Source organism: Neovison vison, chromosome 14, assembly GCF_020171115.1.
Source record: "Neovison vison isolate M4711 chromosome 14, ASM_NN_V1, whole genome shotgun sequence".
In the NCBI taxonomy this organism is placed as follows: Eukaryota; Metazoa; Chordata; class Mammalia; order Carnivora; family Mustelidae; genus Neogale; species Neogale vison.
The window spans coordinates 4,003,843-4,023,293 of NC_058104.1; the positions used below are offsets into that span (position 1 = coordinate 4,003,843).

Genomic DNA, 19,451 nt, shown 5'->3' on the forward strand with positions numbered 1-19,451 from the left:
AAGTCACAGGTATTGCTAAGCCCAACTGCGATTCGTCACCTACATACATTTGCAATTGATGGAAACGCTAAATCTCGGTTAAAGTTAGTAAAATAAAGATGTAATTTCCCCCCATCCAAGTTCACGGACGCTCGCAGTTCCAGATGTAGAGAGCTCGGTGGAGGAACAGGGGTGGGCAGAAGTCTGCGCACCCCAGTTTGAAAATTCCTGACCAGGAGAAACATCGTTCGGGTAGTCATCTACAGGGTAATTCCTGGAGCTGCCACAAGAGGGCGCCCACCCTTTCCTCCTGGGCGGATTCTCGGGTTACCTGCCCTGTTGATCTTGGAAGGCAGCATGGGAGCGTTGAGGACCTCGTCTTCATCCTGCTCATCAATGACCTTACACTGGCGCAGGTAGGGGGTGAGCTTGGCCGGGTTGATGTAGCGACTGAGCATGTGCCGGTTGCACTCCACATTCTCCCACAAGGCATCCTCCTCATCCTTCAGTGTCTCCATGTAGTCGTCCATCTCTGGCCCTCCTCCTTTTGGACAAAAGCCCCAACAAGGTTAATAAAGGAGCCTCACTGGCATGACTCCTTAAACCCTTTTAGGGTGATCTCTAGAATATACTGTCGAGTGTTAAAAAAAAAAAAAGTTAGTAAAGTATATAAGGTATTTTACCTCTTATTTAAGAAAGGAAAAGGATACGGACATAGAGATATATATTTCTTTATATACTACACACAAACAGTGGACAAGTAAGCCATAAAATTTGAAAAAAATTATTTATAGAGAGGGAAAATTTTGCAGTTGGAGTATATCCTTTCCATCCAAGTTTTTATCTTACTAAGAATTTATCTTCCCCCAAACAATACATGCTATTGCTTTCTGTTTTACAATTTCACATAAAAGACATCATATTGTATGCTTGTTTCCTTTTTCAACTTGTTTTTTTCTCTCAACCTTTTTTGAGTTTTATCTGCATTGATACACACATGCACACGCACACATGCGTGCATTCATTTTTTAAAAAACGGCTTTATTGGGATAAAATTCAGGTACCATACAATTCACCTTTTAAAATTCAATGTGTACATTTCAGTGGTTTTTAGCATATTCACAGAGTTGTGCGACCATCACAATGGATTTTAGAACATTTCCATCATCAACCCCAAAAGAAACTCTATCCCTCTTAACTAGCATCTCCCCATTCCCCCTGTTCCTGCTCCTCCAGCGGTAGGTGCCCCCAATCTACTTTCTGTCTCTGTAGACTTAACATTCTGGACCTCTCATGTAAGTCGAATCTTGCAACATGTGGTCTTTTGTGACGGACTTCTTTCACGGAGCGTAATGTTTTTACTTTTTATCCATATTGTTTCAGTACTTCATTTCTTTTTCCTGATGAATAATTTTTCATTATATGCCTATATCCTATCTTATTTACCTATCCATTGGTGAACATTTGGGTGGGTGGCTTCTATTTCTTGGTGATTATAAGTTATGTTGCTATGAATGTATGTGTTTATATATGGGTTTTGTGTAGACCTATGGGTTTTTTTTTTTTTTTAAAGATTTGTTTTTATTTGAGAGAGCATGAGAGAGAGCAGAGAGCACATGCAGGGAGGGGAGAGAGCCAGAGGAAGAGGGAGAAGCAGGCTCCCTCTGAGCAGGGAGCCCAATGTGGGGCTCAATCCAAGGACCTCAAGATTATCACCTGAACTGAAGGCAGATGCTTAACTGACAGAGCCACCAGGGGGTCCCTAGGCCTATGTTCTTCTATCCCTTGGACAGACACAGAAGGTGGAATTGCTGAGCCCCATGGAAAGCCCATCTTTACCATTTTGAGGAACTGCCAAACGGCTTCCCAAAGTGTCTGCCACAATTTACATTCCTGCTAGTGGCGTATGAGAAGTCTAACGTATCCATATCCTTGTCAACACTTGTGGTTGTCTCTCTGTTTTATTAGTCATCCGAGTGGGTAGGAAGTGGTATCTCAGTTTGGTTTTGATTTGTATTTCTCTAATGGCTAACTATGTTAGCATCTTTTCATGTGCATATCAGCCATTTGTATATGGAGGGATGTCTATTCAAACCACCCCCACCCCCCCCAGTTTTAAACTGGGTTGTCTTTACTATGGAGTAGTAGAAATTCTTTATGTGACCTGCATATAATTCCTTTATCGGATACATGATGTGTAAGTATATCCCCCCATTCTCCTAGTTACATTTTCACATTCCTAAAGGTATTATTTGTAGCACAAAAGTTTTTAGCTCTGATGGGAGTCCCATTGATTTATTTTTTTCTTTTTTCACTTGGGCTTTTGGCATGTACCTAAAAACCATTGCCTAGTTCGAGGCCGTGAAGATTTGCTTCTATTTGTCCCAAGAGTTTTATCCTTTTAGCACTTACATTTAAGGCCCATGATGCATTTTGAATTCGTATTTGCATATGGGGTGAGGTTGAGGTTCAACTGATTCTTTCACATGCGGGTATTTAGTTGTCCCAGCAAAATTTGTTGAAAAGATTATTCTTTCCCCGTGGATTGGTCTTGGCATCTTCATCAAAAATCAACTCACTGTGTTTGCTTCTGGACTCTCATTTCTATTGCATGGGTCTATAGGTCTGTATTTACACCAGCACTGTACTGTCTTCATTACCGTAGATGTGTAGTAAGGTTTGAAATTGGGAAACATGCATGAGTCCTCTGAACTTTTTCCTTCTTTTTAACGTTGTTTTGGTTAGTTACGGCAATTCCATAGGTTTTAAGGATCAGTTTGCCAATATCTGCAGAAGGAGGAAGTGGGGATTTCAATACTGAATCCACTGGCTGTGTAGACAGATTTGGAGGCTCATGAATACGGGGTATCTTTTCATTTGTTTGGGTCTTTACTTTCTTCCAGCAATGTTTTATAGTTTTCAGTATACAAGTCTTTTTCTTTTTCTTTTTTTTTTAGGTCTTTACTTTCTTCCAGCAATGTTTTATGGTTTTCAGTGTCTTTTTTTTTTTTTTAGGATTTTATTTATTTATTTGACAGAGGGAGAGAGAGATTACAAGTAGGCAGAGAGGCCTGAGAGGGGGTGGGGGGGATGCAGGCTCCCTGCTGAGCAGAGAGCCTGATGTGGGACTTGAGATCATGACCTGAGCCGAAGGCAGAGGCTTTAACCCACTGAGCCACCCAGGTGCCCCTTCAGTGTATAAGTCTTGCACCTCTTTTGCTCAATGCGTTCCTAGGTATTTTATTCTTTTTGATGACATCGTAAATATGTACTGTTTTCTTAATTTCATTTGTGAAATGTTCACTGCTAGTGTATAGATAGACAACTGATTTTTCTCTATTGATCTCTCATTCTGCATCCTTACCAAAAGAATTTCTTAGTTCTAATTGTTTGTTGGAGGGTTTCTTGTGATCTTCCTTATGCAAAATAGTGTCACCTGCAGTTAGATAGTTTAATTCTGTCTTTTCAATCTGGACAGCTTTTATTTCTTTTTCTTGCCTAACTGCACTGGCTAGAACTTCCAGCACAACATTGAATAGGATTGGCAAGAACGTCTTTTCTTGTTCTCGATCACAGGGGGAAAAGTGTCCACTTTTTTTTTTTTTTTTTTGGTCATTAAGTGTGATGGTAGTTGGTTAGTTGTGTGTGTGTGTGTTTAGATAGCAGGTTGGGGGAGATCCCTTACATTCCTAGTATGTTGAATAATTTTGTCATGAAATTAATCAAGTAGATGACCATTTGATTTTTAGTTTTGATTCTATTAAAGTGACGTATTATATTACTTGATTTTCAGGTATTAGAAAAACCATGCATTCTTGATATAAATCCCACTTTGTCATGGTATGTAATTATTCTTATATACTACTGGATTCAATTTGGTGGTGTACTTTTGAGGACTTCTGCATCTATATTTGTAAGAGATATTGGTCAGTAGTTTTCTCACTCGTGAATGTCTTGGAGTGGTTTTGTTACTGGAGTAATATTGGCCTCACAGAATTAGTTGGGAAATATTCCTTTCTTGTCTACCCTTTGGAAGAGTCTGTGAAGAATTTTCTCTTTTGTTTGGCAGAATCTACCAGGGAAGACATCTGGGCCTGGGCATTTCTTTGTGGATATATTTTTGGTTACTAATTCTTTACTTGTTATATGTTTGCTCAGATTTCCTGTTTTTCTTGAGTCAGTTTCAGTAGTTTGTATCTTTCTAAGAATTTGTCCATTAGTCATATAACTTATTGGAGACAATTATTCATATTATTCCTTTATAACACTTTCATTTACAGAAGGTTTCTAGTAATGTCCTCTATTTTATTTCTGATTATACTAATCAGAATCACGTTCTTCTGGATCTAGGGTGCCCTTGAAACTCTACCAAGGGATACCTTGCCTTAATTACGGGAAACAAAATGAATACCTATTTTAACTTCTTACTGCCCCAGCCATCACACTTTCAAACCATGGTTTCTTTCTTAGTTTCCTGTAAGTCTCATTAACCTCGGAGTGGGGGGAGCGGAGGGAGTGGAGGGAAGGGGAAGAGAGGAGTGGAGAGAGAGAAGGGGACGTAGAAGGGGGAGAAGGGGAGAGTGAGAGAGAAAGGAGGGGGAGGGGAAGGGAGAGGAGGAGGAAGGAGGTGGGTAGGGAGAGAGAAGAGGGAAGGGGAAGAGGGAGGAACAAGGGGAGAGAAGGGTGGGTAGACTTCTCTCTTTTTTCCTTAGTCACCCTAGCTCAAGGTTTATCAGTTTTGCTGTTATTTCAAAGAACCAACTTTATCTGAAACTAATGTAGCATTACATGTCAAACATTCTTAAAAAAATTAAGAACAACAAAGAATTTTCGGTTTCACTGATTTCCATTGCCTTTCTATTCTCTAACTCACTGAATTCTGTACTAATCTCTATTATCTCCTTCTGTCTGCTTCCTTTGGGTTTAATTTGCTCTTCTTTTTCTAGTTGCATAAGGTGAAACACTAGGTTATTAAGATCTTTCTAAGTGAAAACATTAGAGCTATAAATTTCCCTCCAAGCGCTGCTTCAGCTGCACCCATTTCGGTAGGCTGCAATCTTCACCTTCATTCATCTCGAACTAAGTTTTCTAATTTCTTTACTGATTCCTTCTTTGACCCACTGGTGATGTAGAAGTATGGTGTTCAGCTTCCCCCATATTTGTGAATTCCCCAAATTTCGGTGTTATTTATTTCTAATTTAATACCATTGTGGCTGGAAAACGTGTTCCCTATTATTTCAATCCTTTTAAGCTGCTGAAGCTAGCTATACGGACCCGCATACCACCAAGCTTGGAGAATGTTCCAGATGGTGTGCTTAAGAAGAGTGTGTCTTGCTGCCGGTGGGAGGAGTGTGCTAAGGACGTCTGCTAGATTTAGCTTGTTTATAGGGTCATTCAAGTCCTCTGTCTGCTTGTTGATCTTCTGGCTAGTGGTTCCATCCATTATTAAAAGTAGGCATTAAAGTCTGTGACTATTCAGTTAATTGTTCAATTTGACTGTTTTATGTATTATTCCATTGCAAGAATATACCATAATTTATTTACCCATGTCTCTACTGATGAATATTTAATTTCCCCCAGTGTTTTGCATGGACGCTAGGCGCTATTTGCAGCAGGAACCCACGGAAGCAAGTGAGATGCCGGTCAGCTACTCCACAAACAAGTGAGATGCCGGTCCCTACTCCACAATCCTCTTGTACTAGGGAGTAACCTTGGAAGGGAATGTGGGGGCGTAAACACATCACAAGATACATTGTTTTAAAAAAAGTCAAATTTCAGAATACATATATGAAATATACTATCAGAAAAAAAAATTTGGTCTTGGTCCTGGTTCCTGACACAGAGCTCTTAGGACTCTTGGAATCTTGAATGATGAGTGTCTTTTGTATGGTAATGAGATGACACTCGGCTTAAGGGCTTGGAGATAGCTTTGGGGGGGGGCGGGGTGGATGCGGGAAAGACCAAGTGGTTAGAGGGTTATGACATTCAGCCCCACACCCCTACCTCTGGGGAGGAGAGAGAAGCTGGAAATTGAATTCAGTCATCAAGAATGAATGATCTAATCAATCATGGCTATGTAATGAAACCTTGATAAAAATCCTTCAACAGTGGGCTTCAAGGAGCTTCTGGGCAGGGGAATACATGTTTCCGCTGGACAGGTGGCTTACCTCAACTCCACGGGGACAGAGGCTCCCACACTCCAGACCCTTCTAGATTCCACCCTCCAGCTGCTCATTTGCATCCCTTAAGCTGTAATTAGTATCGTGTCTTCTTGGGGTATATGAGTCATTTTGGCAAATTACTGAACCTGACAGGGGGTTGTGGGAACCCCGGATTTGTGGCTGCTTGGGGAGAGTATGGGTGGCCCCTGGGACTTGAAGCTGGCATTGGAAGTGGGGGCAGGCCTGTGGGGGTCTTTGGTGACTCTGGAGAGTAGTGTTGGGATTGAGTCGAGTTGTGGCCCCCCTAGCCAGTGTCGGGAGAATTGACTGGTCTGTGGAAAATGACACGTTATTTGGGGGTCAGGAAGAAGATGTCACAGCGCAGCGTGAAACCACAAACGTAACACACCGCTAAGCAAGACTAGTCAAGTGTGTGTGCAGAGAGAGAGGAAGGAAGGGAGAGAGAAAGGGCAGGGAAAGGTTCCAGAAAACTGGACGCAATGGTCACATCTGAGAAGAGGAATAAGTTCAGAGGCTAGTGACCAAGGCGGACGTGGACATGACACTGTTTTAGTATTTACAACAAGCATAAGGCAGTGCATGACTTGTACGGTTTGGAAGGAAAAAAAAAAAGACAAATGAATGAAGGGAGAAGCCAAGTATGGCACAATAGATAAGCCAGTATCCAATCTTTCCCCCCAGCACACATCTTTGGGGAAGACCACAGGCCCAGCGGCTTGTTTGCACCAAGGAAACCCTCTGGCTGGTCCCCTGACCTGCCTCACGAAGGACTGGTCCACAGGCTGGGGGTTTCAGGTGGGGCCGAAGGGACAGCGGGACAGTGAGTGTGCTGTGGGGAATAGAGCCAGACGTGGCATTGGGGTCATCAGAGCTGGGTCACAGAGAAGCCGCAGCACAGACAGGGGAGACTGGAACCAGAAGAAAAGGTGGAGGAAGGCAGAAGAAGCCGGTCTGCTGAGCAAAGCCTCAATGAGAAGCCAGGTGGGTCCTGAAGAAGAGGCAGGAGCCGTCTCTCTCTAGTCCTGGCCCCATAAGCCTTGGCTACGTGCGCTGCCTGGTGCTTGCTGTGAGATCTCCGAGTCTCCACACCGATCTGAGCTACAGAGGTGGGTGTTTGCTTCATACAACTTGAAGGACTGAGTGGCCACACCTGTTTGCTGTCACGAGTAACAACTGATTTGGGCAAGGAATGGTACGCAGACAGCCCTGCCTCCCAGACACAAGTCCTGACCCCCGCCAGCCCTCTCACTGACACAGAGGATGGCCACCGGGGTCCCGTGGTGCGCCTGTGGTTTGGGGAGACATGAACATGCCCACGGCAGCCACTCCTCCCTGACTTTGGGTTAGTATGGCCATTTCTACCCAAGAGGCAAAATGTACTTTCCTAGACTATTCTCAAAGACACTATCTAAATCCTAAGCACTCAATTCAACCCATTTATGGAGCATGTGGCAGCCACTGCTATGTCTGTCCTTGTCACCACCCAACTCCTCTTGCATAAAGAATCCTCAGGGTTCTCAGGAACTGAGTAGCCCGGGGCTTCAGGGAGGCTGGGCATCTTCTGAGCTGGGAGGAGCAAGGTCTTATGCAGTCTCTACCAGTGGCTTCAGAAAAGGCACGTAGAGTACTTTATAACACACACAACCTGTGGGAAAGCCTGCTGTGGGGGCACTTGGGTGCTTTTCCTTGATCTTTGATAAGGACACAGGAAGGAACACTGTCCTCCAATTTTGGGATGTTAGCAGGTGGAGGTGTGTGTGATGCTGGGAGTAGTGCAGCCATTCTGTGACCTGAGGACTCAACTGAGGACAAAAGCTAAAACCCTCAAGATGGCAGAGCAGAAAGATGGAGAGAACCTGGGTCCCTTATGTCCCCTCCTGGGCATTGAATTCACTAATACCAGATGTTCCCCCCCACCGCCACTGGCCTCCTTCATAGGCAAGATAATAAATGCCCTTTTCCCTGAGCTATTTTAAATGCCCTTTTCCCTGAGCCATTTTAAATTTGATCAACTATTACAGCCACCCCAAACCCTCCTGCCTAGTGAACATATCTACCTGATACAAAGACTAGCTAAGGACAGTGAGCTGAGAACCAGGTGCTCACACAGGCTGACGCTGGTTACTGGGGGTCAAGGCCTGTGCCCAGAAATTAGTTAAATTTCAAGCCAGGGAGACATGCAGGTCTGTGTGGAGCAGAGAAGCATTTCTGACCTCTCTTCACAGGCCAAGAAGGCAGTGCCAGGCATAGCCAGTGCAACAGAAATGCCTCCTCCAGGGACTGGGGTGCCCTTTCCATGGCCTCTGCTGGGAAAAAGGAAAATAAAAACGAAGCAGGACATGACTAGAGCCAAGCCTTCCCCCACAAATGAAATGAAGGGGACCCTCCTACCTTACATGCAAGGGAATGACCGAGCCTTGATCTTGTGTCCACCACTGCCACCTCGGTGCCCTGCAGCCACTTTGCGAACATGGGTCAAGTCAAAACTCGTGAGAACTGCCTAGTTTTATGAGTGTCCTGAACCACGGGGCGGCTCAGTGAATGCCATGGCCTCCCCCACTGGCTGACGGTGGTGAGCACCCGTGAGCGCCGAGCGCTGGGCCCAGGAGCAGGGATGCAAAGGTGGTTCCCACGGGGTCCCCGCCCTTGGAAGGCAGCCACATTTTGCTGGTGAGAGCCAGCTGCTGGCACAGACAGCTTCAGGGGTGTGTGAGGAGGGCTGCAGAAGAGAAGGGACAGAAGTGCCCCCCAGGCTGGGCTCCTACCCTGTGCCCGGTGTGCACCTGTTCCCTACTATCATGGTCCTGCCACCTAGAGTGGGAGGCAAGATCACTCATGTTCTATAGGCACATCGTCTGGGCTGAATAGTGTTCCCTCGGATTAGGAACCATGACCCAGCCCACCTGTCCCCACCAGAGGGCCAAAGATCAAGGTGAGCAGGGACTCCCCTCCGGGCATTCTGGAGTGGCTAGAATAAACTTCGGGTTTGGAAAACAGGCTGACTTGACCTGGTAGGCTTGCATGTGCAGGGCACATTCCCAGGCTTCCCTCCTCAGCGTGATCCCTCGAGAAAATACACTGTAGGGCAGGGGGCATGTGCAAGGATGGCCCGGCAGGGACGGCGTGCATCCAAGCCTGAGGAAGCATGCCGACGTCCTGAGGCAGGAGCGGGGATAAGCACCGTGTGCCTTCAGTGATGCTGCGTGCTGGAATGGCCAAGCAAGAAGCAGCCGCCTGCCCCCGTCCTCACTGAGGAACCTTGGGGTGTGACGCGGGGACAGCAGTGGGTCATGGGAGCCCCCACAATGTGACACTGTTCATGTCTCTAAAAAGGACCGCTGAGCTATGGTGTTAAGGATATACAGCGAAACCATACTGAGGAGCAAGGAACAGGTAAAAACCAGAAAAGTGGCTCCCGTGCAGGGGGCAGCACCGTGTCCTTGTCCCCAGGAGACACCAGTGATTCTGGGGCCTGGGGTGACGCTCAGCTGGGACATGGTGTCCCCTGTATTATCGTCTCACACACAGACACACACACACACAGACACACACACACACACACACACACACAACTTCATAAAGTATTTCATGGGTAAAAACTACTGATACTGTATCTAACCTTGAAGAAAATACCATTTTGGACACAATTTCAGATCATTTCCTCCCCATACACTCGGCCGTGACCCAGCCTGACTCTGTCTGGTCTTCGGAGATGGATCCACTGGCAGCTGGTATCTGATTCTGGGCAGTTTCTTTGGAAAGGGTTTGCCCAGAATCATGCCCTCAGACGCTGAGGCCCTGATAGCCTACGGTGCTGGGTGGTTCTCCCTGCTCTATGTCACGGTCCTCACTGAGGGTTGTGGGGGCTGGTGTTCAATCCTGAGTCAGAGCCTAGATCCCATGGGCCTTTTTACAGACAGCGGGAAAAGCAAGTTCAAGGGTCCTGGGGCAGGTTCTATGGGAAGGATCATTTTGCTCAGCTTTGCTCCTGGCTCCCAGTCTCTCCTCTTGACTGTGTCCCAGGCTCTTCACCAAAACTGCTCACACACCTCTCTCTGCCTAGGACCTCCCCCACTGCTCCCCTGTCAAGTCTTAGGTAAGCCTCACTCAGAGGTTTTGTTTTATTTTGTTTTGTTTTCCAATACAGAAGGTAACACAAGCCAAGTACCTGGCATACAGTTGGTGCTCAGTAGACAGCAGCCGCCGTCCTGATATGGAGGTCCGACTTCTGAGCCTCCAGGCTGGCGCCTGGCCCTCCCTGAGCCAGTCTTCCTCGGGATCTAGAGCTGCGATGGCCAGAATCTATAAAAGGAAAGATAATCTGAATTGGCACAAGGGCGGAGGCTGGAGAGAGAGAGAGAGAGAGAGAAAATGAACCACTCAAGCATCAGAGTGATGCCCTGCTTTGGAAGAAAAGGCCAGAAAATCCTGGGGTGCCCATCTCTCCCGGTAGCAGTGACGCAGCGGACCATGGCCAGGAGCTGCTGGGGAGACGGGTTTTTGTCGCAGTCCAGGGTCAGCCTGGAAGGCCAGGGGCCACAGGTCCTGAGCCCTCTGGGACTGGGAAGGAGGGCAGATGGTAGCTCTGAGGTTAGTCCTGGCCAGAGTGGAAGGTCTTTACAAAGTCCTTGGCAGGAGTGTTTGCAGAGTGGAGACGTTCTGATCAGCCACAAATTCATTAGGTCAAAAGTGGCAAACCACCGTCCTGAGCCCAGAAGACTTCCCCTCCCTGTGAATTATGTCTTCAGCCCCCAGCATGCCATGGCTTTGGGCAGGAACACACCATGGCATGCACCGTAATTTCCCCAAGGTGGTGTTTCTTACAGTGACTGACGACGGCGTCGTCAGTGCCCAGCTCGGCCACTCCGAGAGCCCGGGAAAGGAAAGCCAGGGAGGCGGAAAGGTGAGGCACAACCCCTGAGAAGGTGAGGTGGGACCTGACACCTGTCCCCACAGCAGCTGGGATCCCGGTGGTGGGGACTTTAAGCAGCTGTTCATGACCAACTGCTCTTATTCGGCAGTGACAGGGACCCTGGGACATCACTGTTTAATCAGGAGCTTGTTTGGTTTCAGCTTTGACGATTAATCACAGGTGACACCAGATCTCCCAGGGCTGATGGAAGCTTCTCTTGTCGGGCGTCCACTTGGATCAGAGTGAGCTGTCACAGGCCCTCTGCCCTGGGGAGGTGGCAGTGACATGCTTCTCTGGAGGACACCATCTCCTTCATTGCCTTGTGGCCTCCCTGCTCTGCGGCTGGGAACGGGGCCACCACTGCCTGGCTCTGCAGGCGAGGGCCAGGGGGGCAGGAGATCTGCAGAGCCAGAGGCCCCAGCAGAGACCAGCAGGCCGATAAGCAAAGGCAAAGGGAAATTATACTTTCCTTGCATTTGCATTTACAAGCAGGAGGACATGCATTTTTTTCTTCATAATCAGAAGAAAAGGCTTTTACAAAATTAATTGTAAGAAAGATTTTAGTTACAAGAAAGGAAAACCGGATTTCCATAGGGTTGTACAGCTACCCAACATGTCAACGCAGGTTGGAAAAACTGAGACACAAGACAACCAGTAATGAGGCTGAACTTTCTATTTCTGCTGTTAGAGTTTGGACGACACCCTCAAGAACTTGGTCACAAGGTCGGAAAAACATACAGGACGTGTTTCTTGAGAGATTAGCTTATTGGTGTAACATTCAAATGGTTGAAACACCATCCCTGAGGCTTATAGATTATTTACTATGTGCCAGGCCCTTGCTAAACACAACTAAGCAACCTCAAAAACTCTCCAAGATAGGCAATATTATTTGTATTATTATTGCTATCATCATCCCCATTTTATAACCAAGCAAATCAAACCTGGGAGAGGTTCAAGGTCATATAATTAGCATGGAGGTCAGGATTTGGACCCAAGTTTCTCTGACTTACCACACACAGCCCCTAGAATCACCTTTTAAAAGAGACAAGTTTGCTTTTAGAAGGGCTGGGATCCAGAAAGGGTATGTACGTACATTCCCTGAAATAGCACTTTTACTTGCAAACTTAACAGAGAACTCCAAATGCATTCTAAGAGGGCAGCTATAGGCTCAGGGTTAAAAAGAATGATTGCTTCTGGAAGTCGACTGCTTAGTGAGTTATTAGTGTGTTACTCAAACACAGTCTGTGCCCATTCACCCTACGGTGAAGCTGTTAAATCGACAAGCAGAACCTGTACACACTGCTTTTGTTAACTCCTACTTAAGGATAAACAGAGAGCCAAGGATCACTTGATGTTGGAGGAGAGTCTTCATGTGAAAGGAAGAGACCAAAAGCAACAAGTTGCTACAAAGAACTTGCACGAAGCAGACGATGCAGATTAAGAAAAAATTAAAAACAAAACCCCCAAAACGAGAACCCCACAACCTGATGATTAATATCCACTGAAATTAAATAAGATATTGCATCTTAATGTTTTATAAACAATAGTAGGATGCTATGAAAAAGGAACAAAGAATGAGAGGGAGTTCTTGGCAATTAAAATAAAATACCAGAAATTTATCAATAGAATGTTTGGAAGACAAATTTGAGGAAATCTTCCAAAAAAGCTAATAAAAAGTTAAATGGAAGAAAGATAAGAAATGGTGGGGGAAATGAGGTTAATTTAGGTCTAATATCCAATTAATAGAAACCCTGCAAAGAGAGTGCAGAGGTAGTTTCCTTTCTTGTCTAGCTTTTGGGGCTAGAATGTAAAGTTAGGGATGAAATTATCAGAGAATTAATAGTAGAGGAGTTTCCCGATGCAAGACCACGAGTCTTCAGATTTAAATGGCCCTTTGGGTGCTCATTGCCATCAGTGGAAAAAGAACCTTCTCAGAACCTCTTTGTGAAATCTCAGGTCATCAGGAAATAAGAGAAGACCCTAAAAGCTTCCAGAGAGGACACATCAGGTCATAGGCAAAGGACTAGGAGTAAGTTTGGCATCAGACATTTCGACAGCAATACTGGAAGCTATGAGACAATGAAGTGACGCCTTCACATTTTCGATGGAAAATATTTTTTAACCTGGAATTCTATTAAACTTCCCCCCTCCAAACTATAGGCAGGAAAATAGAATGATACCATTTTCCTAAAGGCAAAAGACTCTAAATACTTATTTATTTATTTTAAAGATTTGGTTTATTTGTCAGAGAGAAAGAGAGAGAGAGAGAATGAACAGGCAGGGGGAGTGGCAGGCAGAGGGAGAAGCCTAGAGCCTGGGACTCCATCCCAGGACACTGGGATCATGACCTGAGTCTAAGACAGAAGCTTAACCAACTGAGCCAACAAGGCTTCCCGACTCTAAACATTTATTTCCCATGTACCATTCCTTAGGAAGCTACTAGAGGATATGTTCCAGTAAAATGAAGGGAAAAAAGCAGTAAAGAGGAAGGTATGGAGCTCAGAAAACAGAAAAACTGGACAAAGCAGCAAGGAAAGTTCCAGGATGAGAGAGAGGCGGCAAGAAGGAGCTAGCCAAGATTATGACGGGATCATGGAGGGTCCACTAGCAGGAGGTGGCCGGGGGGAAACGGAATGGTCCTCTGATATATTTCGCAATTTAGGAAATAATATTGTCAGGTATAAATGACAGGCCTGTGAGTCAGATGGAAAAATAGTGAAGGATAGGTACGTTAAAAAACAAAACAAAAACAAACTCTCAACAAATGGAAAAAAAAAAAAGGCGGCATTAACTCCAGGAGAAAACAAAAAGGTAAGAAAGGACATCGTCACAGCATACAACTTGCCCCCAACATAAACAATGTTTACCTAAGTGATAACAACGTAACACATAAAACTGTGATCTAAACGCATGGAGAGAATGCAGGAAGGGGAGAGGCGTGGAGTGGGGTACTCAGAAAAGAGGGCTAAATGCTCCTCTACCTAAGAGTATGTCAATAAAGAACGCCTTGAAGAGGCTATATTTGTAAATAGCCATGCAAACCCGTTACTTAGAAATGAGGTAAGTAACAGAAGAAAACAACAATGAAGAGTCAGAAGTGCTTGCCTCTGGGGATCAGGACTGAGAACAGATGTTTTTATTACAAGCCTACTTCACATTGCGACTCTGCATGACTTATCTTATCCTGGCAAATAAATGAGCAAAAATTAACATATGTCAGTAGCTGGAAACAGGGACGATACATTTAAGTATAAAGAATCAAAGAGTTATCTGCATTCTCTGTGCACTTAACACAGTTTACCTTTCGCCGCGTTTGCCGGACAGCGCCCCTGTCTGAGTACCGGAAGGGCCGCCTGTGTGTTTCACAGACGTCGCCTCGCTTCCCAGGAGCTCCGTTAGGTAGGTTTTATTATTCTAGATTTTATTACTCCCATCTGTGAGAACGAGGTAGGATCAGAGAGTTAAATAATGGGGTGAGATCCCACCTGCCACTAAGCGGCCGAACAAAGATTCCAACTTAGCCCTCATTGATTCCGACTCATCTGATGTTAATTAAACTAGCGGTGGTCACAACTAACATTTATTAAGCAGAACATCTATGCTTCATATGCATCTATGCTAATTAGCATCAATGTTATCCAGCAATTGATTCCTGGCTCCCTGGGCTCTCTATCTGTCTCTTTATGGCTTTATTCCCTCATTCAGTGGGAGCACATCCTCTAATAGCTGTCTACGAATATGTCCATGGTGTAGCTCTAGGTAGACACTGTGCTAAATGTTCCATGTGGATTATCTCTTTTCCTACAATACACTAGAAGACATGTACCGCTGTTACCATTTTATAGAAGAGAGACTCAGGGAGGCTCAGCAACCTGCCCCACGTCTGTCTCATCTCCCATAGAACTTAACATGACAACTTATTCTTAGGAGCTGTTCAATATATACTGGCTAATAAATAAAAATCACATCCTGGGGGTGCCTGGGTGGCTCAGTGGGTTAAGCCTCTGCCTTCAGCTCAGGTTATGATCTCAGGGTCCTGGGATCGAGCCCCGCATCAGGCTCTCTGCTCAGCGGGGAGCCTGCTTCTGCCTCTCTCTCTCTGCCTGCCTCTCTGCCTACCTGTAATCCCTGACTGTCAAATAAGTAAATAAAAATCTTTAAAAAAATTACATCCTGAATAAGATAAACAAGAGGCTATTACTATTTCAAATCCAGGGAGTGCCAGCCCTTTGGAAAAGAGCCGTTTGTGGGACAGATACCTCCTCTCTCCTAAGAGCTGCCCCGGAGCAAAAGCTCTGGAACTAGAAGGGGGTCAGCAGTCAGTCAAATAGATGTATCTTGGCTTAATTGATTTGCAGGGATGATTGGAGTGAGAGGCTTGAGATGGAGGGTTTCATTTTTCCAAAGAAACCTCCATTTAATTGAAAGGATTTCTGGCAAAAAAAAAAAAAAAAAAAAGGAAAAAGATTATTTAAAAGGATGGTGTACGGCAGCCCCCACTCCTATAAAAAAGGACATGTAGAGAAACAGGAAGAAACATCCCCCCTACAGGATTCTTCTCTGGGATCCCAGGTAACTTTCTAACCTATCTCCTTCAGCTCATTCAACAGAAATATTGAGAAGATAGTATTCCCCATCAATTAACACGTGTACAGCAATCAACAGAGCTTCCCTGATACGTATTTTGAAAGCAGCAATTATCGTTTTAAATTTGCAGTGGAGTGGCAGACCCCACCCGCTGCCTACCTAACCTCCATTCTCTCTCAGCACAGTCCCAATTTTGTGGGAAGCCTCGAACAACTATGCTTACAGCCTCTCTGGCAGCTAGATGGGACACAGTTTCGGCCAATGAGATGGAAGCAGAAGTTTCTGGAGATGTTTAAAGGGCTCTGTAGAGGGGTGGGGCAGAATCGGGGCAGAATCAGGGCAGAAGAGCCTTTGATTTGTTCCCTTCTTCCTACCTGGAATGTGGATGCAATGTTCAGCTACACAGCAGCTATCTTGTGAGCATGAAGACAAAGGTCACATCGAAGTATGGCTGTGGAAGATTTCACAGTAGGATGCCACAGGCACTTTGGGTCTAAGCTTAACCTCCGAATTCTTGGTTCATGAGAAGAATAAAATCCCTACTATGCACAAAACTGATTTTGTTTCAAACAAAGGCGATTCAAGCCTCCTAAGAAAGTCCTATGAACCCTAGCAACAGACTTCTGAGGCCCACAATCTGAGTGACCGCTTCTTCCGTTTGTGCTGATTCCTTTCTTTCTAGATCCAAAACCAGAGTAAGCAAGAGATCAGTAAGGACCAAGGACCGCCCGCCCACGAGCAGAGTGCCCTCCGAGGGGTCGGCGGCCCATGAGGAGATAAGGCACAGTCCAGGACATGTGACGAACAGATCCTGCCTCAAACCCTGAGCCACGCTTTTCAGCCTTGAGTCATGTCTCCAGCCTCCACCACATCCACTGGAGTCTCTGTTCTCTCATTCACCCTTGTTCATCCACAGAAGCCCACTGTCCCCCAGGTTCCTACCAGCCCCAGCTCACATGACAGCCAAGCTCCTCGCCGTCATCCCAGAGCACTGCCAACCTCCCCTGACCATCTCCTCGGGGACCAGGCCACCCGTAATCACACCTGGAGCTCCTCTAGTGGCTTCATTCATCTACTTTCAGGTAATCCGGGCAAAGGGTCCATGGTTTCTGTGAATAAAACTGTGTCGAGCTGGTATCTTTTAGGAAGGAAGAAGGGAGGCATCAGTAGTTATCAGGGTTCGGGGTTGGTGGGGAGCACGAGGCATTGACTGAAGCCAGAGACCGAAGGCACAGCGAACACCACCCTTTTCCCATCCCCAGGCCTGCCACACACCCCACCTTCTCCTGCAGCTTCTGACACGCACCGTGGCAAAGAACATGGGAAGGGCACACACCTCTTGCATTAGCAAAGGATACTGCCCCCCTCCAGCTCCCGTTTTCCCATCAGCGCTGCACAGCAGCTTTTGAGAAGAAGCACTTCCAGGAAAAACAGGTTTAAATTGTTCTGAAATGCGTATCAATTCATTGCATTGGCTCTTCAGAAGCACCTGGATTCTGGAGCCCGGCACACAGTGCTCCCGCGGCGCTGATGGTCTCTGGGAGCCGGGGCTGGGCCACTTGGCCAAACCTGGGAAGCGTGGTCTTGCTCTGGGGCTGGCCAAGGAGAGCCCTGGCCTCAGCGATCCTGAAATGCCGTTGTCTCGGAAGCCTGGTCAGCAGATGGCCTTTGCCATGGGCACGGTGACGTCATGGCACCCACCAGCCAAGTCCAGCCCCGGAGCCCTCTGTGCTTTCAAAGACAGACCCTCTGCTTTATCCGGGTGCCCAGTCTTCACTGTTCAGCTGCTGTTTTTTTCTCTGGGTTGGGAGAAACTCGGAGCATCCGCGGGCCCCTCTGAAGGCTTCAGGCTGAGACCTGGCTTGCAGTCACGCTAACATTTGCTAAAGTAACAGCTCTAATGGTCTAAGGTATTATGATAAGAACATTCCATTGTCGCAGAACTGTGTTCAGTCGTCGGTTAGCCAAGATGCCCTGGATGACGGCTGGGGATATGGTCAGCCCAGGGGACTAGCCCTGCTCCGACCTCTCCCAGTGGAACCCAAGTCCCTGCTGTGGAACAGACCCACATTCCTGTGCTCTCCACCCGGGTTTGCCATCACCCATTTGCACACCCGCTGTGATTCCTTGAGAGGGCTTATGTGATGTTCACAGGGAGTGTCAGGCACATGCCGCCAGCCTGTGGTGAGCTCTGCGCACATCTGCCATGAGCGAACAAACGGGGCTCCTTCCAGAGTCCGGCCCGCATGCCTGGGGTTTCTACCGTGCAGAAACGGGACACAGAGTGCATTTTGGTGCATGAATCATAAGGAGATATGATTCCAGTCCGGGAGAAGCGGAAGGAAACCACGAGTTCCTTTTTGATTTGGGGAATGGGGAGGCAGGTGGGAAGGGAAGGAATCAGACGTGGGGCAGGCACAGCCCTAGACCAGATCCTGCACGAATGGAGTCCTGCCCCAGGGCTGGCGGGTGAGTGCGTGCGGTGAGAGTCTTCTGAGTGAAAAGGTTGGGCCCTTGCGTTTCACAGAAAAGGTCACCAGCCTCATCAAGTAAGAGCCCCACTCGGACAGCGGCCAGGAACGAGGCTGGAGGGTTCTGTGCAAGCCACACCTGGACCTTAAATCTTCCCCCGTTTACCTCCTCCTGATGTCGCCTGGTTGGTTCTGCAACCCCAGGGGGAGTGCGAGCCCAGGTCAGAATGGCAGAGCCGGCTGGGTCCTAGGGGGTGATGGTAAGGAAGCCTGCAGGTTCGCAGGAAGAGGTAGGAAGGGATCAGGGCTGGGCAGAAAGAGGAAGAAGGAAGCCCGGGGTGGCAGGTGAGCCTCTGCTTGGAGAATGCAGTTCTGAGGTACAATGCGGTGATCGCCCAGAGGAACGAGCAGCGGGCCACGCGGGCCACACTGCCGCTCAGATGGACTTATCTCCGGGGCCCAGGGCTGGTCTGCAGCCTCACGAGCATGCTTTGAGGCCCCGGCAACAAGGTGATCTGGGCTCTCTCTCTTCTGCCTTTCGAAGGCGCACAGAACACAGACTCTGAAGCCATGCGGTAAACAGCCAAAAATGCATTTGTATTTTCATGGGGCTGTGCCTTCTGTGAAATATCACAAGGGTGGGTAACTCAGTGACTCTTCTGAGCACGTTTCCACACATTTGCCTAGGACTCTGCTGGTGACTTCAATCAGGGAGCGGGCTGGTATCTAGAAGCATGCAGATTTCAGGTTTCCTCCTGCAGGAAGAGAGAGGTGGCTTTGGGGGCAGGGTGGCCCTGCCTCCGGCTTTTTCCGATGCTTCTGCCACAGTCTGAGTGGACCGCTACCAGTGAAACCAGTGGGGCCGCCTCTGCTGCGGGAGGGCAGCCCCTCAGAGGCCTGAGGCTCCTGCTTTCCCGCAGTTGCAGGGGCTCCCACAGACGTCTTCTCGAAAGGCCTCTGGGGCTGGTGGGACCACTGAGGCAGGAAGCAGCATGGTATGTGGACCTCAGACTTTCTTATTTTTACCCTGCGGTGTTCGAGGCTTGAGGTCAGAGCTGTACTTTCTCCGACATCAGTCCCCTGGACAGGTCTGCAGGCAACAGCAGCAGAGGAGCCAGAGGGAGGGCCTTTGCTAGATGCGCGGTCTCTGCAGACGTCTTTGGGGGTACGCCTACAGAGCTGGGGCACTGGGGTTGCATTTGCAAGGAGGATGTAGAGCCTGTCCTTGAGAGGTCAAAGTGCACTGTGCTTGTCGATGTCAGGTGACATCCCCCCCTTCCTGGAGAAGATGGGATCTGCACATAAAGGATCAAGGAATTC

General features: G+C 47.2%; 1 protein-coding gene across 1 annotated transcript in view; it reads right to left on the reverse strand.

Moving 5' to 3' along the window:
- CARD11 (caspase recruitment domain family member 11) overlaps positions 1-10,382 on the reverse strand; it is a 40,577-nt gene extending 30,195 nt beyond the window's left edge. Inside the window, exons 1-2 of the mRNA XM_044233443.1 lie at positions 10,330-10,382; positions 311-523 (exon numbers count right to left, since the gene is read on the reverse strand). Of these exons, the coding sequence (XP_044089378.1) occupies positions 311-523; positions 10,330-10,336 (220 nt within the window). The 5' untranslated portion in view covers positions 10,337-10,382. The remainder of the gene's footprint in view (positions 1-310; positions 524-10,329) is intronic.
- Between the last annotated feature and the right edge of the window lie 9,069 nt (positions 10,383-19,451).